Raw genomic sequence first — 23277 nt, forward strand, 5'->3', positions numbered from 1 at the left:
CTGTCTGGATAAAGATGAGAGAGGCTGAATTCGAGGATTGGAACGTGTCCGGTTGTTTTTTCTTGTAAATGCTCTGAGATATCACAGTAAAAACAGATGATGTTTCAGTTTGAGTGCGACTGGAATCAGTTTAACTGTAATAACTGGCGGCCGCTGAACATGTCGGTGGGAGTTAAACGAAGCATCGAAACAAATTGTTTGCATCCAGGATTTTTTTTGTAATCGTGTTATTCAGCCCTGGATTGGTTGAATAAAAACATTCAGCACAGCCCTGCAGGAAGGTGCCGCGTTGCTCATTTGTGAGATGATGAAACTTCATCGTTTTGACCCGCAGCAGAGAGTCGGCGCTGCTTGATGCAGCCGTCGTACACATTTCTCTTCTTATCCTGTTTTATCTGTATCATATAGGCTAATTGATGGATTATCTGAATGAGCCTTTGCTGCAGCCAGAAACCACACTGAAGTGATCAGAAAGTGTCGTCACTGTCGCAGCTCAGCTGTAAAGTGGTGACTTCTGTTATGAGTTGGAGCTTTATGAATACAGTGAATGAAACCAAAGAGATTTTATAAGCTTGTCGGGGTCGGTGTTCATGTTCGTTGTCGGTGTTCGTGGTCGGTGTTCATGTTCGTGGCCGGTGTTCGTGTTCGTGGTCGGTGTTCATGTTCGTGGCCGGTGTTCGTGGTTTATAAGCTATGGTGGAAATTAAGGTTAAAATCAGAAATATTCAAGCGTCAGTATCAGGAACTCTGAGAAGAAGCTCCTGTTCTGGAGGGTGAAGCATCTCTGTGGTGGAGGAAGTCAGTCAGAGACCAGTCGGGTTGTTGCCTGGAAAAACGAATGGATCAGATCAATCGATCGATCGATTCGCTGACTGGTGGCCCGGTTTTTACAGCCGATCGTGTTCCAGATGGAAATGTGGGTCAGTGTGTGTGTTTGCTTGGTGGCATTGACGGTCAGTGTTTCAGCCGTTTCCCCAGAGCTCCTTCGTGATTTCCTCCACATGTGCAGCGGTTCAGCGGCGGTTCAGCAGCGGTTCGGCTGCTCTGACCTTAATGAGATTTCCAGACGCTCGTAGGAGAGTTGACGCCTGCAGGAGGTGAGAGTCGGACATGAAGCTGGAATGTCTTCACCTTCGCAGCTTTGGCTACAGTCCTGTTGGTTCATGCTTATTTTTCCTGAGACGCACCTTCCCACCGGCTCACAACCTGCTCGCCCTGTTTGGAGGAATGTCCCCGAAGGGTTCAAACCTCTCGATAAAGGATCTGTGACATCAACAGGTCTGCGGAAAACAACACCGACTGTGTCGGAGCCTTTTCTCTGTTGTTGCTTGGTCGTCCTGAAATATCGACCCAGTTCTGTTCTGGAACCTCCCAGATTTTCCTTGTTCTGGTTGGGAACCACAGTCCAGTAGAACCTGAGGCATGAAGTATTTAGACATCTGTGGTATTTACATAGGCCGTGTCCCAAACTCGTCCATAACCAGTGTAAAACCAATTTTAAACCAGGTTAAATAATCAGCCCCCAAAAAAACGGTCTAACAGCAGTTTTAAAAGAAAATGGCCCCAAACCAGATTCAACCCACAGATGGTGACAGTGTCTAAAAAAGAGTCTAAAATCCAGGCTAAAACCAGTCTAAAACCAGGTACCAAACCAGTCGAAATCCAGGTCATTAAACAGTCTAAAACCAAGGCCAAAACCAGTTTAAATCCAGGTCATTAAACAGTTTGAAACCAGGTCGCAAATCTAGACCCAAAACCAGTCTAAAACCAGGTACCAAACCAGTTGAAATCCAGGTCATTAAACAGTCTAAAACCAAGGCCAAAACCAGTCTAAATCCAGGTCATTAAACAGTCTAAAACCAAGGCCAAAACCAGTTTAAATCCAGGTCATTAAACAGTTTGAAACCAGGTCGCAAATCTAGACCCAAAACCAGTCTAAAACCAGTCTAGAACCAGTCTAGAACCAGTCTAGAACCAGTCTAGAACCAGTCTAGAAATTCGGTGTAAATTCAGGCCCAAACTCAATTTCAAACCATTCAAAACGACTTCAAATTCAGGCCCAACACCGTTCGTGGTCGGTGTTCGTGGTCGGTGTTCGTGGACGGTGTTCGTGGACGGTGTTCGTGGACGGTGTTCGTGGCATTTCTACGAGACTGAAGGCCGGCGTGTGAGCAGTGATCGGATGAAGGAGAAGCAGCTGAACTCTGCTTTATATCTTAGAAGTTTTGAGCCTTTTTCTTTTTTAAACCATGAACAAGCGTTAAAGTGTTCGGAAAGAAAAACTCAACCTCGAGTAAAAGAACTTCAGTTTCAGACCAGATGATTCAGCCGTTTGTTCAACTGTTTTTTATTTTTCTCCTGAAAATGTTTGAGAATCAGTTTTTACTTTATAGATGTTGACAAAACGAATCTTTGCTCAAAGAAAAATGTTTCTCAGATATTTGATCCTTTGACCAGCTCTTCTTTTTATTCGTGTTTGCTGCGTTTTCTTCCTGATGTTTCCAGATGTGAAGTGACGGTCTGACACGGGGCTGTACATGATTTAGATCGAGCAAACCTTCTGTTCTGAACTCAGAAGGGGAATAGTGACACGGCCGGTCCTCCTGTTGGAGAAAGACATTTAAAAGTCTGCTGAAACGGATTCGTGGCACCGGTTCCTTCAGCAGCAACTTCTGCAGATAATCGCTGTTTGTTTGGCGTCTTCCTGACTAAGTCTGGCCCACTGCCAGATGTTTTTCTTCAGAACCAAGTCGCCCATCTCACCTTCGTCTCCGTGAACTCTCTTTGGCTTTTAGACTCTTTGCTTCGGCTTCACAGAGTTTTCACGATAAAGTCATTTTTCATACCTCAGGTGGGAGAACCCGAGATACACGAATATGTTCGTATACCTGAAACTTTGCTGTCGGATGATTTCAGAGCCTGAAGAAGTTAAAACTGGAGGTTGGTCTGTGTTCGTGGTCTGTGTTCGTGGTCGGTGTTCGTGGTCGGTGTTCGTGGTCTGTGTTCGTGGTCTGTGTTCGTGGTCTGTGTTCGTGGTCTGTGTTCGTGGTTTGTGTTCGTGGTCTGTGTTCGTGGTTTGTGTTCGGGGTCGGTGTTCGTGGTCTGTGTTCGTGGTTTGTGTTCGTGGTTTGTGTTCGTGGTCTGTGTTCGTGGTTTGTGTTCGTGGTCTGTGTTCGTGGTCTGTGTTCGTGGTTTGTGTTCGTGGTTTGTGTTCGTGGTCTGTGTTCGTGGTTTGTGTTCGTGGTTTGTGTTCGTGGTTTGTGTTCGTGGTTTGTGTTCGTGGTCTGTGTTCGTGGTCTGTGTTCGTGGTCTGTGTTCGTGGTTTGTGTTCGTGGTCTGTGTTCGTGGTTTGTGTTCGTGGTCTGTGTTCGTGGTCGGTGTTCGTGGTTTGTGTTCGGGGTCGGTGTTGTCGGATGATTTCAGAGCCTGAAGAAGTTAAAACTGGAGGTTTTCGTGGTCTGTGTTCGTGGTCGGTGTTCGGGGTTGGTGTTCACGAATATTTTCGTAAACCTGAAACTTTGGTGTTGGATGATTTCAGAGCCCGAAGAAGTTAAAGCTGGAGGTTTGGCGTCTGAATCGATCTGAATCTGTTATTTGAGTCACTTAAATCATTTTAAAAACTGTTTTTTAGAGGGAAAAACATAGATTGGCGCTCAGGTGGGAGCGTCTGTTTCTGCTTTTATTGATGGAGGAAATGAGATGGATGAGGAAAAGGACGCTGTCCTCTTCGGGTGGAAGCGGCGGCTGATGGTGAGAAAACGGCGGCGGTTGGTTTCATTGTTCGGGGGAAACGTAAAGCCGCCGCGGGTCGAGTTTCCCCTTTTGTTGCTGCTCTGCAGAACGGGCCTGAAAGCTGCTGTTGTGTCCCAGAGTGGAACCTGAGGAAGAGGGGGGCGGGGCCGAGGCATTGTTGGCGGGCGCCCTGAGAGACGAGCGGCGTCTGATTTATCATCTGCAGGTAAAACGCAGCAAAACTCTCTGAAAACGGCCTCATTAAGACACGGAGGAGCTGCTGGTGCTGGACAGGCGGCGTCTTTGTGCGCCGATATGAGATTTAAATTTCAGGCCACAAATAGACGGAAACAACAGAGATGATTGTTGCCGCTGCTCGTTGAGTCGGTGACGTGAGCTCGATGTTCCGCTGCCAGACGCTGGATGAGCGAATGGAAACTCACATTCAGTGTTGTGTGTTAAACGTGGACCGAACTCAGCAGGTGGGCTGAAGGAACAACAACAGGCTGAAGGAACAGCTTTTGTTTTGAAACTCTGATGGTTACAGTTGTGTTCTGTTGTGTTCTGTTGGGTTCTGCTTTGTTCTGTTGGGTTCTGTTGGGTTCTGCTTTGTTCTGTTGTGTTCTGTTGGGTTCTGCTGTGTTCTGTTGTGTTCTGCTGTGTTCTGTTGGGTTCTGTTGTGTTCTGCTTTGTTCTGTTGTGTTCTGTTGTGTTCTGCTGTGTTCTGTTGGGTTCTGCTGTGTTCTGCTGTGTTCTGCTGTGTTCTGCTGTGTTCTGTTGGGTTCTGCTGTGTTCTGTTGTGTTCTGTTGGGTTCTGCTGTGTTCTGTTGTGTTCTGTTGGGTTCTGCTGTGTTCTGTTGTGTTCTGTTGGGTTCTGCTGTGTTCTGTTGTGTTCTGCTGTGTTCTGCTGTGTTCTGCTGTGTTCTGTTGGGTTCTGTTGTGTTCTGCTGTGTTCTGCTGTGTTCTGTTGGGTTCTGTTGTGTTCTGTTGTGTTCTGTTGGGTTCTGTTGGGTTCTGCTTTGTTCTGTTGTGTTCTGCTGTGTTCTGTTGTGTTCTGTTGGGTTCTGTTGTGTTCTGTTGGGTTCTGTTGGGTTCTGCTGTGTTCTGTTGTGTTCTGTTGGGTTCTGTTGGGTTCTGCTGTGTTCTGTTGTGTTCTGTTGTGTTCTGTTGTGTTCTGCTGTGTTCTGTTGGGTTCTGTTGTGTTCTGCTTTGTTCTGTTGTGTTCTGCTGGGTTCTGTTGTGTTCTGCTGTGTTCTGTTGGGTTCTGTTGTGTTCTGCTTTGTTCTGTTGTGTTCTGCTGTGTTCTGCTGTGTTCTGTTGGGTTCTGTTGTGTTCTGTTGGGTTCTGTTGTGTTTTGTTGTGTTTTGTTGTGTTCTGCTGTGTTCTGCTGTGTTCTGTTGGGTTCTGTTGTGTTTTGTTGTGTTTTGTTGGGTTCTGTTGGGTTCTGCTTTGTTCTGCTGTGTTCTGTTGTGTTCTGCTGTGTTCTGTTGGGTTCTGTTGTGTTCTGCTGTGTTCTGTTGAGTTCTGTTGTGTTTTGTTGTGTTCTGTTGGGTTCTGTTGTGTTTTGTTGTGTTCTGTTGGGTTCTGTTGTGTTTTGTTGTGTTCTGTTGGGTTCTGCTTTGTTCTGCTGTGTTCTGTTGTGTTCTGCTGTGTTCTGTTGGGTTCTGTTGTATTTTGTTGTGTTCTGTTGGGTTCTGTTGTGTTCTGCTGTGTTCTGTTGGGTTCTGTTGTGTTGTGTTCTGCTGTGTTCTGCTGTGTTCTGTTGGGTTCTGTTGTGTTCTGCTGTGTTCTGTTGGATTCTGTTGTGTTCTGCTGTGTTCTGTTGGGTTCTGTTGTGTTTTGTTGGGTTCTGCTGTGTTCTGCTGTGTTGTGTTGGGTTCTGTTGGGTTCTGCTGAGTTCTGTTGGGTTCTGCTGGGTTCTGTTGGGTTCTGCTGAGTTCTGTTGTGTTCTGCTGTGTTCTGTTGGGTTCTGTTGTCTCAGACTCACACATTTTACTGTGGCCACACCTCAGAACCAGGTTTCGCTGCACGGTGGAGCTCCCAGCTGCAGAAGTGATGGATGTCCTGATACATACTGATCAACCTCTACTTTTATTTCACTGCAGGCAGAATGAATTCAACATATTTCATGTCCGGTCTCATCAGATTCATTTAATTTATTCTAGGGCTGGGCGAGTTAACGTGTTATTATCGTGTTAACTCGCATTAACGCAGGTTATATTATTTATTCTATTATTGTAAAAGTCTGTTACTGTCTGCTGCGGAACCGGAAAAGAAAGTAATCGGCGGATCCACCAAACATGGACTGTGTTCCAAACCGCATACTACATACTTACATACTTACATACTACATACTACATACTTACATACTTACATACTACATACTACATACTTACATACTACATACTATATACTGATCGATCAGGCAGTATGCAGAGCGTTTACCCACAATGCATTTCGCTCCTGCCCGAGCCGAAATCAGCCGGCCTGAAGCTGATTTCTCTTAAGCTCTAAACTTTGTAAACTTTAGCAACATTTGAAACATTTTCAGGTGAGAAAGTAGTCGTTTAGATCCCCAACGTGTTGAAAACCTGACAAAATACCGGCTGTTTACAATTTTGTTCCCACGAATTCGGCGCTACTAAAGCTAGCCGCAGTGAGCTAACGCACTTCCGGTTATTTTCACAAAATAAAATACCCGTTGCCTTTTATTATAGGGAAAGCCATTACCATACAATTGGTGCTTTTGTTTTGAAAACAGGAAGTGAACCTACCCTCGTTGTAGCTAGCTTGAAACTGACGTTTTGACAGGAAATGACGACCGGCGACGTCACGTTACGTTGCATCTTGGGTAGTTTGAGTATGAGTAGTAACCTCATGATGCATACCCAACATTTCGGAGAATCTAGTATGCATCCGGGAACTTAAAAAAAGTTAGTAGGAGTAGTATACGGTTTTGAACACAGCCATGGAGAAGGGTACGGAACTTTTACTCGGCCATTTTCATTTTAAAGTTCTTCCAGACGGCGGAGTCGACAGAACCAAAATCATCTGTAAACACTGCCAAGTTGAATTGTCTTCTCAGCGTAGTAGTTCCAGTCTAAAATATCACTTAAAGGCAAAACACACAACTGATAGCAGCAAGTCATTCAAGGAAACAGACAGTGGAGCGAGGCTTCTACATAAAAACTACAGAAAGATGCTGATGTTAAAAGTGTGTTTGCACAACAAATGTTATGGCACTTTCATTCATATGGCAGCACATTTAAAATAAAGCTAAATGCTAAAAGCTGTACACTACTTTTGGATTCATTTTTGGTTTCTGTGTACAAATGCGATTAATCGTGATTAATCAGGGAAATCATGTGATTAATTAGATTAAACATTTTAATCGTTGCCCAGCCCTAATTTTATTCATAAACTTCCGTTTTTACATTTCAGACCTGAAACATATTCCAGAAAAGTTGGACTGGGGACAAATTATGTCTATAATGAGAGAAAATAATGCTTCAAACGGCTGATTTTAACCAGGATCTGGTCCTACAGCCTCCATGATGAGTCTGTGAGGAGCAAATATGCTCAGAGGATCTCCAGTTCGAATCTTTCCAAAGTCTCAGCTTGTTGTTCTCTAAATATTCAGTCAGAAGTAGAATGTTGAGTCCTTCCCCTGTCGGATGGTTTTGCCATTAGCTCGTCTCAGTTTGCAGGCGGATGGACGACTCGGCTGCATTTTTCATCTCAGCAGAAGATGATCCACCTGAGACGCTCCCTGAGAGGAGGATGTTTAAGGCCTCTGAGGTGGAGCTGCGTTTGGTTTGTTTGCGGTGAGGAATGAGCTCTGCTCGCTGTGAAAGATTAACTCATGTCACCATGTCTTATGACTCAGATTAGCTCCGGTTTGAATTCAGTTCAGTTTCACTTCTAAAGTATCAAACTATGAACCTGCTTTATGTGTGAGTCAGTCAGAAATGACTGCAGGGCTCCTCAAGCTGAGGAAATACCATAACTGCTGACTAGCCCTTTGTGACTTTTACATGACAATCTGTGAGGTTGATGTTCTGTCGGCCCAGAAACCCACTGTTCATACTAACAGAACCACAGGAGAAAGCAGGAGGCTGAGAACAACCAGAACAAACAGAACCAAGGTGCTGATTGGAGAAACCTGCTCTCTATTGATGCGTCATTCAGAGCTGCTGAGCTGTGTGTTGTTGTGCCTCTCGGAGGAGAAAGAAGGAGACGTAAACAGAAGAAGAAGAAGGAGACGTGAAGAACAAAAACAACAAGAACAACAAGAAGAAGAAAAAGAACAACAAGAACCAGATCAGACATGAAAGACGGCTGAGCTGATGTTGGGTCTGATGAACCTGCAGCAGCAGGTTAGCTGTTCAGGAAACTGAGCCAGAACCTTAAACTGAGCCAGAACCTGCAGCTGAGCCAGAACCTGTAACTGAGCCAGAACCTGCAACTGAGCCAGAACCTATAACTGAGCCAGAACCTGTAACTGAGCCAGAACCTGCAGCTGAGCCAGAACCTGCAGCTGAACATGGCGTTGGACCACATGAACAGTGACTCCTCATGAAGAAGCCTCTGTTGGTGGTAGAGCTGGGTCAAATAGTCGACGTATTCGACTTATTCGATGTCATAAATTCATCGACATGAATAATTCGCGTCGATGCGTCTCAAATAATTAGTTTTTTTGGTTGAAGTCCCCGTTCCAAACGACCTACTAGATGAACTCTCACTCCAGTCCAGCGGTGGCAGTAAATATGCACCAGAGTCGCCAATCGGTGTAGACGCCTTAGTTTAAAACGGAAGAAGAAGAATTCACAACGATGGCAGCGGCAAGCAGTAGTGGGAGCACTGAAGAGCATATAGCTAAAGAAACACGCACACGGTCTTCCAAAGTCTGGGAATTTTTCATCCTTAACGCTGCTAACAATGTGGGTGTTTGCAGAATATGCAAATGTAATTTTGGCGTACCACAGCAGTACATCAGCGATGCACGAACACTTGAAACGAAAGCACCCTGGAGCTCTATAGCTGCTTTCGGACAGAGCCGTTCTAAGAACGCAATTATCAGAACTGTCCTACTCGAAGTTCGTTCTGATAACAGTCCATACCCAGCGGAACTGTTTCAGTCTGCATTCGCACATGAGTCGGGACTGATGCGCCGCGCACAGCCGTCTGCGACAGTGACGTGTTACGTTAGCCGTTTAGCACCACATTCAACAACAAAACAAAACAAAACCGTTAAAAGTAAGGAGAGAAGAAAAAACGCCACCAAGAAGCTAACATGGAGAGCGGGGAGGCCACCGTGTTCATGGTCTGCATGATGGTGATATTAATCATGGACGATCACATCGGGCGTCTAACATGGAGGCTGGAAGAGCTCACAGAGAGAGTCAGGAGACGAAGGATGGAGCGCAGGCCATACTTTTTCATTTCATGAAGGAAGGAGAGCAGAGCGCCGCAGACAAAGGAGACCACGTGGAGGTTTAACTTATTAAACACCCGCCGGTTGTGTCCGTGTTGTATGAGGAAACATTTCAGCCGTGACAGCATGACAAGGGGCGGAGCTACTGACCACCAAGGGGCGGAGCTACCAACCACCACACACCTCCGTCAGATGCGTTCTAAAGAACCATGAAAAGACCCGACCTCGGAGAAGGAGCTGAAATGGTTATGTCAGGATGGCAGCAAAACGTTAGACTGTTGAGTTGTTGTCTAGTTATATTCCAGGCGTAAAATTTACGTCTTTTAATTACGACTAGAACAGGTCCCGTGTTTTCCTAGTTTAAAGCTGTTGGCGCTACCAGTCCCGACATGTTTCTTCTGTGTTATCTATTTGCTAACACCGGACGGTGGATTTTATACTCTGCCATTATGTAGTTCTAGTCTACCTGTTGACTGTCGAAATTCCACGATCTAGTAGCAACCAGTTCCAAGTAGTAAACACGCATTAAAAGATGACAATTTAAATTAAATAAATCATTTTTTAAGTTGAGCCTCAATCGTTAGATTAATCGTTAGATTAGTCGACTAATCGAAAAAATAATCTCTAGATTAATCGTTTGAAAAATAATCGTTTGGGACAGCTGTAGTTGGTGGCTCTCGGTTCTGACCGGGACTCTTGAGGCCGTTTAGAGACAGCCGACCCAGTTCCAGTCTGTGTGAACTGGGTCAGAACCGAAGCTTCTGCTCCTCCTCGGTGTTTGTTGGTGTGTGCGAGCAGAAATGCTGCGAAGCCTCTTCTGCTTTGGTTTGATGCTTTAACCAGAACCTCATGTTGTTCTTCTTCTTCTGCTCCTCGTTCAGCAGCTGCAGCGCATTGTGGCTCCGTGCTGCTTCTAAATTTAACGCAGCCTTTTGTTTCACGACCTGCTTTTGATTCTTTTCTGCTCCGCCATAAAAGCTTTGTCATGTTTACAGCCTCCAGCCACGGAGGCACCATCATGTGCTCTCAGGAGACTTTAGTTTCACCAAGTTCCACATCAGGAGACTTTAGTTTTTCACTGAGTTCCACATCAGGAGACTTTAGTTTTTCACCGAGTTCCACATCAGGAGACTTTAGTTTTTCACTGAGTTCCACATCAGGAGACTTTAGTTTTTCACCGAGTTCCACATCAGGAGACTTTAGTTTTTCACCGAGTTCCACATCAGGAGACTTTAGTTTCACAGTAAGATGATGAAAATGTTCACTCTATGAAAAGATTCCTGCATTTTTTTGAAGACTTTCTCCACAGAAATGAAACTGAAACGGCTTCTTGTGTAAATACTCTCATTCAGAGGCTATTTTTCCACCTCTTGTCTCCAGTCTGAGGGTTGTGTTTGGTTTGTGTTTGGGTTGTGTTTGGTTTGGGTTTGTGTTTGTTTTGGGTTTGTGTTTGTGTTTGGGTTGTGTTTGGTTTGGTTTGGGTTGTGTTTGGTTTGTGTTTGGTTTGTGTTTGGGTTGTGTTTGGTTTGTATTTGTTTGGTTTGTGTTTGGGTTGTGTTTGGTTTGGATTGTGTTTGGGTTTGTGTTTGGATTGTGTTTGGTTTGGGTTTGAGTTGTATTTGTGTTTGTGTTTGGTTTGGGTTTGTGTTTGGTTTGGGTTTGTGTTTGGGTTGTGTTTGGTTTGTGTTTGGGTTGGGTTTGGGTTTGTGTTTGTGTTTGTGTTTGGTTTGTGTTTGGTTTGTGTTTGGGTTGTGTTTGGGTTTGGGTTTGTGTTTGTGTTTGTGTTTGGTTTGTGTTTGGTTTGTGTTTGGGTTGTGTTTGGGTTTGGGTTTGTGTTTGGTTTGGGTTTGTGTTTGTGTTTGGTTTGTGTTTGGTTTGTGTTTGTGTTTGGTTTGTGTTTGGGTTGTGTTTGGTTTGGGTTTGTGTTTGGGTTGTGTTTGGTTTGTGTTTGGGTTTGGTTTGTGTTTGTGTTTGGGTTGTGTTTGGGTTGTGTTTGGGTTTGGGTTTGGGTTTGTGTTTGTGTTTGTGTTTGGTTTGTGTTTGGGTTTGGTTTGTGTTTGTGTTTGGGTTGTGTTTGGTTTGGGTTTGTGTTTGTGTTTGTGTTTGGTTTTGGGTTTGTGTTTGGGTTTGTGTTTGTGTTTGGGTTGTGTTTGGGTTTGGGTTGTGTTTGGGTTTGGGTTTGTGTTTGTGTTTGTGTTTGGTTTGTGTTTGTGTTTGGGTTGTGTTTGGTTTGGGTTTGTGTTTGGGTTGTGTTTGGTTTGGGTTTGTGTTTGGGTTTGGTTTTGTTTGGGTTTGGGTTTGTGTTTGGTTTGTGTTTGTGTTTGTGTTTGGTTTGGGTTTGGGTTGTGTTTGGTTTGTGTTTGGGTTGGTTTGAAAGCTTCGGTGTGAAGCTGTTTCAGTCTATTCTGTGAAAACAGAAAGTCATGAGGTCTGTGGTTAAAAAGTTGAGCTGTTGCCCTAAATAAAAGCCCCGACTTCCTGCCATCCTGCTCAGGTTTGAGCCTGAAAACGGAGCTCATAGTTCATCGTGGACCCGCTGAGCAGAGTCAGACCTGGTCTGTGTTAAACTCTGTAAAACAGCTTCCATCTGGCTTTCCTGCCATGGTTTGCCAACATATCTTTCCCACTGCATGTTGTTGCATATTGTTGCATATTGTTGCCCCCTGCCACCCCTGCTGCCCCCCCCACACAGTCTGGGCTGTGACAGTAACCCATTTACAGCGATGGGAAAGTGGGTCGGCTGCAGGGCCTCTGCCAGCAACAAACATCGAGCGGGACCTCCATATTTCACCCAGATTTTCATGGATTTATTGGACTCTGAAGCACATTACTGCGTGGAGCGCGGTGCATTCAGGTCGGGTTGGATTTTCCATAACTCATTGATCACACGGGGGGTGTATTTGTGGTGAAGTAACCCGGTCGGCTCCACTTCCTCCTTCAGATTAGGTTTCCACTTGTAAGCAGTTTAACAGCATGTTTTTAAACTATTTGAACAGGTCGGCACAGTTTTCTGAGCTCTTATCGAGGGTGAGACGGGCTTTGGTCAAAAAACCTGTTGGTTTACCTCTTTGTTTTCAGGGTGGAGTTTTAGAAAGTGCTCAACTCCGCCCTTTGGGTCAGGTTTCCAAAGGTCTCTGACAGAACTGTGGAATTAAATGAGTTTGAACTGGAGTCAAAGAGCTCCAGAGGTTCAACCATCGAGGCTGCAGCAGGACGTTGGTGAAGGGTTAGTTTCTGTCTGTTCGTACGTTAGCTGTGTTTACCTGTGTTAGCTGTGTTTACCTGCGTTAGCTATGTTTACCTGCGTTAGCTGCGTTTATGTATGTTAGCTGTGTTTACCTGCATTAGCTGTGTTCATGTATGTTAGCTGTGTTTACCTGCGTTAGCTGTGTTTACCTCCGTTAGCTGTGTTTACCTGCGTTAGCTGAGTTTACCTGCGGTAGCTAGCTGTGTTTACCTGCATTAGCTGTGTTTACCTGCGTTAGCTGTGTTTACCTGCGTTAGCTGTGTTTACGTACGTTAGCTGTGTTTACCTGCATTAGCTGTGTTTACCTGCGTTAGCTGAGTTTACCTGCATTATCTGTGTTTTCCTGCGTTAGCTGTGTTTTCCTGCGTTAGCTGTGTTTACCTGCGTTAGCTGAGTTTACCTGCGTTAGCTGTGTTTACCTGCGTTAGCTGAGTTTACCTGCGTTAGCTGTGTTTACCTGCGTTAGCTGTGTTTTCCTGCGTTAGCTGTGTTTACCTGGGTTAGCTGTGTTTACCTGCGTTAGCTGAGTTTACCTGCGTTAACTGAGTTTACCTGCATTAGCTGTGTTTACCTGCGTTATCTGAGTTTACGTACGTTAGCTGTGTTTACAGACGTTATGTGTGTTTACCTGCATTAGCTGAGTTTACCTCCGTTAGCTGTGTTTACGTACGTTAGCTGTGTTTACCTCCGTTAGCTGAGTTTACCTCCGTTAGCTGTGTTTACGTACGTTAGTTGTGTTTACCTCCGTTAGCTGTGTTTACCTGCTTTAGCTGTGTTTACCTGCGTTAGCTGTGTTTACCTCCGTTAGCTGTATTTACCTGCTTTAGCTGTGTTTACCTGCTTTAGCTGTGTTTACCTGCGTTAGCTGTGTTTACCTTGGTTAGCTCTGTTTACCTCCGTTAGCTGTGTTTACCTGCGTTAGCTGTTTCTGCACAGCTGTTTCTGCACGGCTGGTTCTGCACGGCTGGTTCTGCACGCCTGGTTCTGCACGGCTGGTTCTGCAGCTGGTTCTCCACGGCTGGTTCTGCACAGCTGGTTATGCACAGCTGGTTCTGCACGGCTGGTTCTGCAGCTGGTTCTGCACAGCTGGTTCTGCACGGCTGGTTCTGCACGGCTGGTTCTGCACAGCTGGTTATGCACAGCTGGTTATGCACAGCTGGTTATGCACAGCTGGTTCTGCTCAGCTGGTTATGCACAGCTGGTTCTGCACAGCTGGTTCTGCACAGCTGGTTATGCACAGCTGGTTATGCACAGCTGGTTCTGCTCAGCTGGTTATGCACAGCTGGTTCTGCAGCTGGTTCTGCTCAGCTGGTTCTGCACAGCTGGTTCTGCAGCTGGTTCTGCACAGCTGGTTATGCACAGCTGGTTATGCACAGCTGGTTATGCACAGCTGGTTCTGCACAGCTGGTTCTGCAGCTGGTTCTGCACAGCTGGTTATGCACAGCTGGTTATGCACAGCTGGTTATGCACAGCTGGTTCTGCAGCTGGTTCTGCACAGCTGGTTCTGCTCAGCTGGTTATGCACAGCTGGTTCTGCTCAGCTGGTTCTGCTCAGCTGGTTCTGCACAGCTGGTTCTGCTCAGCTGGTTATGCACAGCTGGTTCTGCTCAGCTGGTTATGCACAGCTGGTTCTGCTCAGCTGGTTCTGCTCAGCTGGTTATGCACAGCTGGTTCTGCTCAGCTGGTTATGCACAGCTGGTTCTGCTCAGCTGGTTCTGCTCAGCTGGTTATGCACAGCTGGTTCTGCTCAGCTGGTTATGCACAGCTGGTTCTGCAGCTGGTTCTGCACAGCTGGTTATGCACAGCTGGTTATGCAGCTGGTTATGCACAGCTGGTTCTGCAGCTGGTTCTGCACAGCTGGTTCTGCAGCTGGTTCTGCAGCTGGTTCTGCACTGAGCTGATCTATGCTGATTGATTTATTTCTTGTATTTATTTTATTTGATGAGAGGTTCGACAGCAGAGCAGAAACGTGGGTTTCTTGGCCGCTCCTTTGGAATCTGACTGCCTGAGATCTCATAAATTAATTTTGGTCGAGGTCCAGATCTCATGTTGAAACGTGTTCCTTCTGAGTTGTGTTGCACAGCTGAGCTTTCAGAACTTATCTTCCTTTCTGCAGGTGAGCACCTTTAACTCCTGAGAGGAAACCGTAAGAACTGTAAGAACCCTGAAAGCTGGAACGGTTTGAATCTGCAGGTTCTGCTGCAGACGGCTGCTGATCCGGGGCAGATTAGGGAGGCGGGGTCTCAGATAGGCATCCCCCTCCTCCACAGACCCACAGACTGAGCTGCCTCTGTGGGGGTAATCCTGCAGATTTGAGCCCCCCGGTCCTGATCATGATGATCCAGGCCAGCTTAAGCACAGAGATCTGCAGCTCTCCCAGCATCTGTCACCACTTGTTCACATTAAGCTCATCCCGGAGCAGATCTGTGCCAACAGGAGCTCAGAGCCGTTTCTCAGGTGGTCCGAGTCTGTTCTGAGTCTGTGTTTCCTGTCTGCAGAAACAGCATCATGGGGAAAGGCTGCGTGACAACGAGCAAGTACTTCCTGTTCCTCTTCAACCTCATCTTCTTTGTGAGTATTCAACCTTTTTCTGCACAGTCACAGGGAAAACGTAGCTTAATACCACAGAAGAAGAACTGAGAAAACTCACCGAATGTTGTTGAATCCGTCCCAGAAACACGGGTCAACATGTGCTTTTACACCTTTGTTTCATATCAGTCATGAATTACAGTTTTCTGAATATTTAGTTGCTTCATTGAGTTTTCTAACAGACAGAAAACAGAAGCTCCTGCTTTTAAAAATGTCAACGTTCATTTTAAGATCCATAAACTCGTGTGTTTTCGTAGTATTTTGATTTTTAGGGCTGGGCGAGTTAACGCGATAAAGATTTTATAATTGTAAAAGTCTGTTACTCACATGCTTTTATTTTGTAAAAGTGTGTTGCTCACAGGCTTTTATTCTGTAAAAGTCTGCTGCTCACAGGCTTTTATTTTGTAAAAGTATCTTGCTCACAGGCTTTTATTTTGTAAAAGTATCTTGCTCACAGGCTTTTATTTTGTAAAAGTCTGTTGCTGTCTGCTGTGGAACATGAAAAGAAAGTAATCGGCGGATCCACCAAACATGGAGAAGGGTACGGAACTTTTACTCGGCCATTTTCATCTTAAAGTTCTTCCAGACGGCGGAGTCGACAGAACCAAAGTCATCTGTAAACACTGCCAAGTTGAATTGTCTTCTCAGCGTAGTAGTTCCAGTCTAAAATATCACTTAAAGGCAAAACACACAACTGATAGCAGCAAGTCATTCAAGGAAACAGACAGTGGAGCGAGGCTTCTACATAAAAACTACAGAAAGATGCTGATGTTAAAAGTGTGTTTGCACAACAAATGTTATGGCACTTTCATTCATATGGCAGCACATTTAAAATAAAACTAAATGCTAAAAGCTATACACTACTTTTGGATTCATTTTTGGATTCTGCGTACAAATGCGATTAATCGAGATTAATCAGGGAAATCATGTGATTAATTAGATTAAACATTTTAATCGTTGCCCAGGATCACAAAGCCTCTGCCTAGAAGTTGTTTAAATGGCCCCAACAGAAGCCTGAAGGATCTGAGTCACAGATCCGGAGGGAAAACCAAGCGGTGGAAGATCCAGAATACCAGACGAGCCTCTGAGCACCACAAGAATTCACTTACAGCAACATGTGGTGAACGAAGGCAGGAGCCCAAATACTGGCACAATGGACGTTATAATTAACTGAGATTCAGTTTTATTTATAAAGGTCGGATCAGAACAGAAGGAATCAAAGAGGATTCAAAGATCCGGTCCGGTTCAGTTGGAGTCCAATTCACTGTCGTACAATCATGATCCCAAAGTTAGATTCCACATCAGTCCAAGAAACAAGTGGCCCAGCTGAGGAGCGTCCCTTTGGTCCGATGCCGAGTCCCGAGAGTCGCGAGGGTCCCAAGCGCGAGGCAGAACCAGGCGTTCTACGAGGCGACTCGGTGTAACTCACGGCTGCGAGCTTAAAAGCAGAAAGCTGGAAATAAAACGGCATTCCGCTAATTTAGGAGCAACTCGGTTTAAATATATAGAATTTATAAGATTTAAAATGTTTAATAACGTTAAATAATGGAACAAAAACTGAGACAAAACACAGAAGCAGAGTGTGAAAAACTAAGTGAACCCTTCTTGCTTCCACAGGAACTCACAGGGTCAGAAGCAGCTGATCAATGCTCTGATTAATTGATCATCAGTCAGTGTGAGCAGCTCTATGAAAGCAGAAGTTCTGTCAGTTTGCTGCTGGATCAGGGGTTCACTTAGTTTCTCACTGCTGCTACCAGCTGCTGGATCAGGGGTTCACTTAGTTTCTCACTGCTGCTACCAGCTGCTGGATCAGGGGTTCACTTAGTTTCTCACTGCTGCTACCAGCTGCTGGATCAGGGGTTCACTTAGTTTCTCACTGCTGCTACCAGCTGCTGGATCAGGGGTTCACTTAGTTTCTCACTGCTGCTACCAGCTGCTGGAAACTGCATACTGCATTCTCATCGATCAGACAGTATGCAGAGCGTTTACCCACAATGCATTTCGCTCCTGCCCGAGCCGAAATCAGCCGGCCTGAAGCTGATTTCTCTTAAGCTCTAAACTCTGTAAACTTTAGCAACATTTGAAACATTTTCAGGCGAGAAAGTAGTCGTTTAGATCCCCAACGTGTTGAAAACCTGACAAAATACCGGCTGTTTACAATTTTGTTCCCACGAATTCGGCGCTACTAAAACTAGCCGCAGTGAGCTAACGCACTTCCGGTTATTTTCACAAAATAAAATACCCGTTGCCTTTTATCATAGGGAAAGCCATTACGATACAATTGGTGCTTTTGTTTTGAAAACAGGAAGTGAACCTACCCTCGTTGTAGCTAGCTTGAAACTGCCGTTTTGACAGGAAATGACGATCGGCGACGTCACGTTACGTTGCATCTTGGGTAGTTTGAGTATGAGTAGTAACCTCATGATGCATACCCAACATTTCAGAGAATCTAGTATGCATCCGGGAACTTCTCGCTTACTCAAACTCGCATACTAACTCAAAAAGTTAGTATGAGTAGTAGGAGAAGTATGCGGTTACTAACACAGCCCTACTTTCTCACTCACTGCTCCTGTGTTTTGTCTCAGTTTTTCATTGTAAAAGTCAGATTTCTGCTTTAAAAGTCTTCAAACTGTTGATGGGAGGATTTTTCTTTGTCGTCTCACAGCTTGAACGAAGTAGAATTTGGCCGTTTCTTCATGCTCTCGTCCTTTGTCGGCGTTTTAATTGCAGCGCAGATGAGGTGTTTGTGGCCCAGTTACCGGGTGAAACCCGTTTCCTCCCATCTGTGAGAATCAGAGCTTCTCAGCAGCCTGGAAGACAGACCGACTCTGTGTGTTTCTGCTCATTTACAATGAGTTCAGAGCCGTGTTTGCTGTGGGCTGCAGGCTGGTGGGAGCTTTCAGATCATTTGCATGAATTATTTTCTTCTGAACTGTTTGTTCCGGCTTGTTGGAGCGCAACACTTCTGGGATTGTTTACTACTTCAGAGTAACAACTCAAACTGTGAGCACGTTCTCAGGTTAAACTAACTGGTTTCTTATTTCTCACACTTACAGGATAAACTAAAGATAAACTAATGGGAAGTTTTAGCAGCAGAAGTCATTTTTATAGAGAAGTTAAAACAAAACTATTTACATCGTTCAATAAATAAAGGAACATACCAGTAAATGTTACTATAAGACACCTCCCTTATTTGCATAATGAAATGTAAGGAGAAACATGAATAAATCCTGTTTATTTAACAAAAATGTGAAGTTATTTAAATTTAAAAACCTTTTTAAAATTAAAACAAAATGATGTGTCACAGAGACGCATCATTTGTTCCCATTTCTTTAGCTGCATCTGTGAAAAACAGCTTCATAGTTTCAACTTTATTGTACATTTACGTTTAAAACTGCTTTCAGTTACCAAAAGAGTCAAATTAATATAAGAAATTCAGTTTAAAAAAAATCCTAATCCCAAAAAAATGAATGTTATCACGTCTAAAAGTAGGAAAAAAATAGACAATGATAAGAATTGTATGTTATTAAACATCAAGAAAAAGTAAATAAAATTCAATTTAAAGCTTAAAAAATGAATATAAGATATAATCTAATTATGGAACAATTAATATAAATGAAATGATTAAAGTGTTTTATGCCACCAGAAATGAATAATCTAGAAGCTCTTTGTGGGTTTTAGACTGGAATTAAGATTTGTTGCCATTTCTTTAGCTGCATGTGTGAAAAACAGCAAAGATAACACAGTGTGACAGACAGAAAACAGGATTTCTGCAGCAACAAGGTGACTCCCAAAGAGCTGTTAGCTGAAAACTTGGCATATCTCAGCATGGTGTGCAGCGTGTCCTTAAAACATCTGAGGAAACTGGACAAGTGGAGGACAGAAGAAGAAGTGTCAGGCCTAAAGAACTATCTCCAGCAGATGAACAGGATCTGAAAGTGATGTCCTTAAGAAAGAGGAAAACATCCACCAAAGACCTGACACAGGAGCTGAGAGATGCATCTGGACCTTCAGCTGATCCATCTGCTGTTGGCCCAAGCCTCATCAGAAATGGGCTCCATGGAAGGGTGGCTGTCAGGAAGCCGTTCTTAAGGAAGGGAAACAGGGAGAAAAGGCTGAGCTGTGCCAAAGGACACAAGAAGTGGGCTGAAAATCAGTGGCAGCAGGTCTGATGGAGGGATGAATCCTCCCCAGAGCCCGGAGCTCAACATTACTGAAGCAGTGTGGGATCATGTTGGCAGAGAACGCAACAAAAGGCAGCCCACATCCAAAGAAGAGCTTTGGGATGTCCTTCAAGAAGCCTGGAGAACTATTCCTGAAGACTCCTTAAAGAAAGGACAGAAAGCTGTCTGAGAGGGTTCAGGCTGTGCTGGAGGAGAAAGGAGCTCAGAGCAGATATTCACTTTAAAGCTGCTCAGAACTGAAATAACTCTGGTTCTGCCTCAGATTCTGGGTTTATGTTCATGTTAGAACATGTTTCAGTGAATCTCTGCAGCTGTTTCCTGTTTTCATATAAAACATAAAGAAATGAAGCTGATCAGGAGTTTTTAACTTCACTTTTTAGTAAAAAATAAACACATCAAAGCTGTTCATATGAAAATAAACTCTTAACTTTAACTACGGAACAAATCTCTCGATCTAAAGTATAATTGGTTCCATCAGGTCTCCTCCCATTTAAAGAAGAAAAGTATTCGTGGTGACCTTCTCATACGAGCAGCTTTAATAAGGAAAAATGTAATTTCTCATCAACAACGCTTGAATGCTTTGAATAAATGTTCAACTCTTTGCACATTTTTTCCCTTTTTGCTCTGATTCTGCCCTGTTCAGCCGTGTTTTCCTGCATTTATTCTTGCTTCTCTTCTGGGATCACTCCTTTTTTAAAAATCCTGATCATTGATGCTGCAGAAATAATAAGATTTTAGGAGCTTTTATAATTGGAACGTGTCCAAAGTGGTTCCCTTAAAGCTGATGCTGAGTGTTCAGACTCCACCAGGCTGATAAAATATCTTTGTTGTGTGTGAATTCAACTTCAAAGCTTCCTGTTTCTCTTCCAGTCTAAACGAAAGTAAAATAAGATCAAACTGATATTTTAACTCGTGATCTGTAAGAAAACTTTTCACTATTTTGAAGTTGTGCGGCTTTCGATCATTTTTCTGTGGTTACGAGTTTCACTTTCCCTCCTGTTTGCACCACCCGATCAGCACCACCCCCCACACAGCATGTAGGCATGTGAGAGCAAATACTTTAGTGTCGAGTCGATACCGCAGTGTATCTGTGTTGTTGTTGTAACCAGGAAACCAAAGACTGGATGCTCAAGGATCTTTAGACACCCGTCATTAACATGATGGAAGTGATATAAAGTATAAGACTATTCATTTTACATAATATGTTTTAATCAGGCACATTTATTTTATTTTATTTATTCATTTAAAACAGGGACAATGCACAAAAGCATTAATCTTGAGAGAAGAGATGCCTTGTGACAGGTCGTAGCAACATTTGCTAATTTCCACCTGTAGTCCACATCTATTAATCATTTGTAAGAATTGAGAGCCACTTAAGCAGAACTTTGAACTTGTACCACTTAAATTATGGATGTTTGTAGCAAATTCATGACCAAAGGGGAATAAAAATGAACAGATGGTTTTGTGTTTGTGCGTTCAGAGTCTAATAGTTAGCTAACGTTAGCTGAAACATTCTAACATTAGCTCGTTTCAGCTAACGTTAGCTAGTTTCAGCTAATGTTACATTCTAACAGTTCGTTTCAGCTAATGTTAGCTTGTTTTAGCTAACGTTTTATGGATATTATATTTTGAACTTGTACCACTTAAAATGTGGATGTTTGTTGCAAATTCATGACCAAAGGGGAATAAAAAGGAACAGATGGTGTTGTGTTTGTGTGTTCAGAGTCTAATAGTTGGCTAACATTAGCTGAAACAAGCTAATGTTGGCTGAAACATTCTAACATTGGCTCGTTTCAGCTAACGTTAGCTTGTTTCAGCTAATGTAGCTGCTGCTCATAATCCTGCTGCTGTTGTAATGTAGCATTTTTAACAGTTTTCTGAATGAAAATGGAAATATGATGAATGTAAATGTATCTCGGTTGAACCCATCTCGTGAAGTTCAAATATCTGGAGTTCCATTATTCAGTTCTCCAGTTTTAATTCTGTCACAGTTTTCTGCACGCACACGGTTAATCTAACGAGCTTCTGTTGATCCTCCAGCTGTTCGGGGTCGTGATCCTGGGCTTCGGACTGTGGCTCCTCCTGGACAATCAGAGCTTCATCGTCGTGCTCAGTAAGTGATCGAGTTTAACGCCTTTAAATTGGTGAAACTGAGGAACCAACAGAGTGAAACGTCCCGCGCTCACGTTAAGTTCATAACAGCTTCTTGTGTTCCCGTTTGTTTGCATTTTGTATATTTTTAAAAGCAGTTTTCATGTGGTTTGATCCCACAGATGGGATCAAACCACAGCTTTCTTGGCAGGACTTTGGTTTGACAATTACTAAACCACAAACAAAGCAAATGGCCCAAAGCATTTCTTACTCATTGAGTTTTACACTCTTTTCCTCTGGCGGAGGACATGCAGCCAGCAAAGAAATGGAGCTAGTTAAAGAACAAATGGAGCCAGAATCGTGGCTCCATTTGTTCTGGCTGCAGTCTTTGTGTTTGCATGAAGAGGGAGAAACAAGAAGAAGCACACAGTTGGTTCTTCAGATTGGATTTCACGGTTTGAACTACTAAAATACGACAAACTGTAGATATTATTGCCAAGAAACCAGCATATAAAACTAATATACATCTAAAGGATTTTATTTAAATGTCCGTCTCTATTAAATCTGTTTCTGCAGAATAACTTGTTTTAAACTCGTTGCTGATGCTGTAAATGGGATCCATTGAGCTCCTTTAATGAAGAAGGAACCACTTTAGACTCGTAGAGTCAGTGAGTAAGAGTCCAGCTGACAAAATGCATAAATTAAAGCCAAACATTGTAAACCTGAATTTGAACGACGTCAGCCGACAGCTAACTAAGGTGGAATAAACACAAGTATTCAAAAGCATGTTTCCCTAAGCTCTAAACTCTGTAAACTTTATTAACATTTGAAACATTTTCAGGAGAGAAAGTAGTCGTTTAGATCCCCAACGTGTTGAAAACCTGACAAAATTCCGGCTGTTTATAATTTTGTTCCCACGAATTCGGCGCTACTAAAGCTAGCCGCAGTGAGCGACGCACTTCCGGTTATTTTCACAAAATAAAATACCCGTTGCCTTTTATCATAGGGAAAGCCATTACCATACAATTGGTGCTTTTGTTTTGAAAACAGGAAGTGAACCTACCCTCGTTGTAGCTAGCTTGAAACTGCCGTTTTGACAGGAAATGACGATCGGCGACGTCACGTTACGTTGCATCTTGGGTAGTTTGAGTATGAGTAGTAACCTCATGATGCATACCCAACATTTCGGAGAATCTAGTATGCATCCGGGAACTTCTCGCTTACTCAAACTCGCATACTAACTGAAAAAGTTAGTAGGAGTAGTAGGAGTAGTATGCGGTTTCGAACACAGCCCTTGTCTGTGACATTGTCCAACCAACTTGCCATCTGGTTGGTTCTGGTCCAACACCATCCATGTTGGCTTGAGGTTCTGTGTTTTTCAGCTGTTGGATGTGTTGCAGTGTCCTCATTTACAACATTTAGCACCTTCAGATACATTTATCTGAAAAGGTTGGCAGGATTCAGTTTAATTTATAAAGCGCCAAAGCACAACAAATGTCATCTGAAGCCAAAGATTCAGTCCATTTCATTGCAATACAATCATAATCCAATTAAATTAATTATAGGGCTGGGCAACGATTAAACTTTTTAATCTAATTAATCACATGATTTCCCTGATTAATCGCGATTAATCGCATTTGTACGCAAAATCCACATGTACAGAGGCTATAGTCCTCGCTGCAGCTGGCCCCGGGTCGAGTCCAGTATCCAGACGGCCCTGTGCTGCATGTTGTTCCCCCTCTCTCTGCCCCCTGCTTCCTGTCTCTCTGAACTTTCCATGAAAGGCACAAAAAAATTTTGTTTAATTTTTAAATAAATAAAACCTGCGTTAATGCGCGATAAAATATTTATTGGCATTAAGTAATTAATGAGTTGACGCGATAATAACGAGTTGACTCGCCCAGCCCTAATTAATTACATTTCAGATTCGACCAATTTATACAAAGTTAATTTTTTTTAAAAGTTGCTTAGCAACAGATTGCACTGAATCTTCTCTCTGAT

The 23277-nt window shown here is 43.7% G+C and overlaps 1 protein-coding gene across 2 annotated transcripts in view; it reads left to right on the forward strand.

Annotated features, from left to right (window-relative positions):
* LOC142382236 (CD82 antigen-like) overlaps nucleotides 1–23277 on the forward strand; it is a 37213-nt gene that overhangs the window by 1976 nt on the left and 11960 nt on the right. The window contains exons 1-3 of one of the 2 annotated variants that reach the window (XM_075467873.1): nucleotides 12292–12392; nucleotides 14911–14983; nucleotides 21226–21298. In XM_075467873.1, the coding sequence (XP_075323988.1) occupies nucleotides 12322–12392; nucleotides 14911–14983; nucleotides 21226–21298 (217 nt within the window). In that variant the 5' untranslated portion in view covers nucleotides 12292–12321. Of the gene's footprint in view, nucleotides 1–12291; nucleotides 12393–14910; nucleotides 14984–21225; nucleotides 21299–23277 lie in introns of those variants that run through there. The other variant, XM_075467883.1, reaches the window with a different exon arrangement.

This window comes from Odontesthes bonariensis, chromosome 1 (genome assembly GCF_027942865.1).
Source record: "Odontesthes bonariensis isolate fOdoBon6 chromosome 1, fOdoBon6.hap1, whole genome shotgun sequence".
Taxonomy (NCBI): domain Eukaryota; kingdom Metazoa; phylum Chordata; class Actinopteri; order Atheriniformes; family Atherinopsidae; genus Odontesthes; species Odontesthes bonariensis.